This window comes from Monosiga brevicollis, genomic scaffold (assembly GCF_000002865.3).
Source record: "Monosiga brevicollis MX1 MONBRscaffold_55 genomic scaffold, whole genome shotgun sequence".
NCBI lineage: Eukaryota > Choanoflagellata > Craspedida > Salpingoecidae > Monosiga > Monosiga brevicollis.
Genome location: NW_001865092.1, coordinates 101,512 through 102,418, shown reverse-complemented (window position 1 = coordinate 102,418; position 907 = coordinate 101,512). Strand labels below are relative to the sequence as shown.

Sequence of the window (907 nt, the reverse complement as noted above, 5' to 3'; positions counted from 1 at the left end):
ATGGCCGTATCTCTGGTTATACTTGGTCGTTTTGTACGATTTTTGTTTCTATGTGCGTGGTTCTTCGCGCTTGTACTCCTCGGCATGATAGAAGCCGATAAATGTAGCTTGTTCTCTTGTGTTGTTTTGCGTGACGTTGTGATTTTGATGTCGGGGTTGCACAGCTTTGCTTTCAGCTCTGAGGTTCACACACCTAATTTATTACGATGGCCTTATACTCCCGAAATGAACGGCGCCATCGAAACCGTCTTCCGCGAACTTCGAGATACCATGGCCCTGCTCCTTCATGACTCGGGCCGTGACCCATCCTTTTGGGCCCTTGCTGCCAAGCACGCCGAGTACCTCATCAACATCCGCCCCAAGGAGCACCTCAATGGCTATTGTGCCTATGAGCTCCTCACCGGCATCAAGCCCCATGACATCCGCGACTTGCACCCCTTTGGCGCCGACGCTTTTGCCTTTGACCCGCTGCGCCGTGGTGGCAAGCTCGGTCCCAAGGCCCGCCACGGTATTTATGTGGGCTTTTCGCCGACTTCACTCTCTCACAAGGTCTACTGCCCTGACACCAACACTATCATCGAGACCATCCACGTCAAAGTTGTTCCCCGTGCTCGAGGTGAAGGGGAGAATGCAACTGTACCACCTCAACACGACCAATTTGACGACCTTGACCACGACGAACCCACTACTTCTGCTGCTGATTTTGCAGACTCTGCTGACTCTGCTGACTCCACTACCTCCACTACTACTACCACTACCATTATTGTTACCGACGACCTCGACGACGACACTGACCCTCTTCTCCTTGACCATCCTCATTTCAGCGCCAACATCACCACCACCGACAACTACAACAAGCTGCCTGCTACCGTCAAGGAAGCCATGCACAGTCCTGATGCTGACAGCT

General features: G+C 52.8%; 1 protein-coding gene across 1 annotated transcript in view; it reads left to right on the top strand.

Moving 5' to 3' along the window:
* Positions 1-225: 225 nt before the first annotated feature.
* Positions 226-907, top strand: part of MONBRDRAFT_13080 (uncharacterized protein) — a gene marked incomplete at both ends in the record, with an annotated part of 6,115 nt that continues 5,433 nt past the window's right edge. The window contains one exon of the mRNA XM_001750974.1: positions 226-870. Within this exon, the coding sequence (XP_001751026.1) occupies positions 226-870 (645 nt within the window). The remainder of the gene's footprint in view (positions 871-907) is intronic.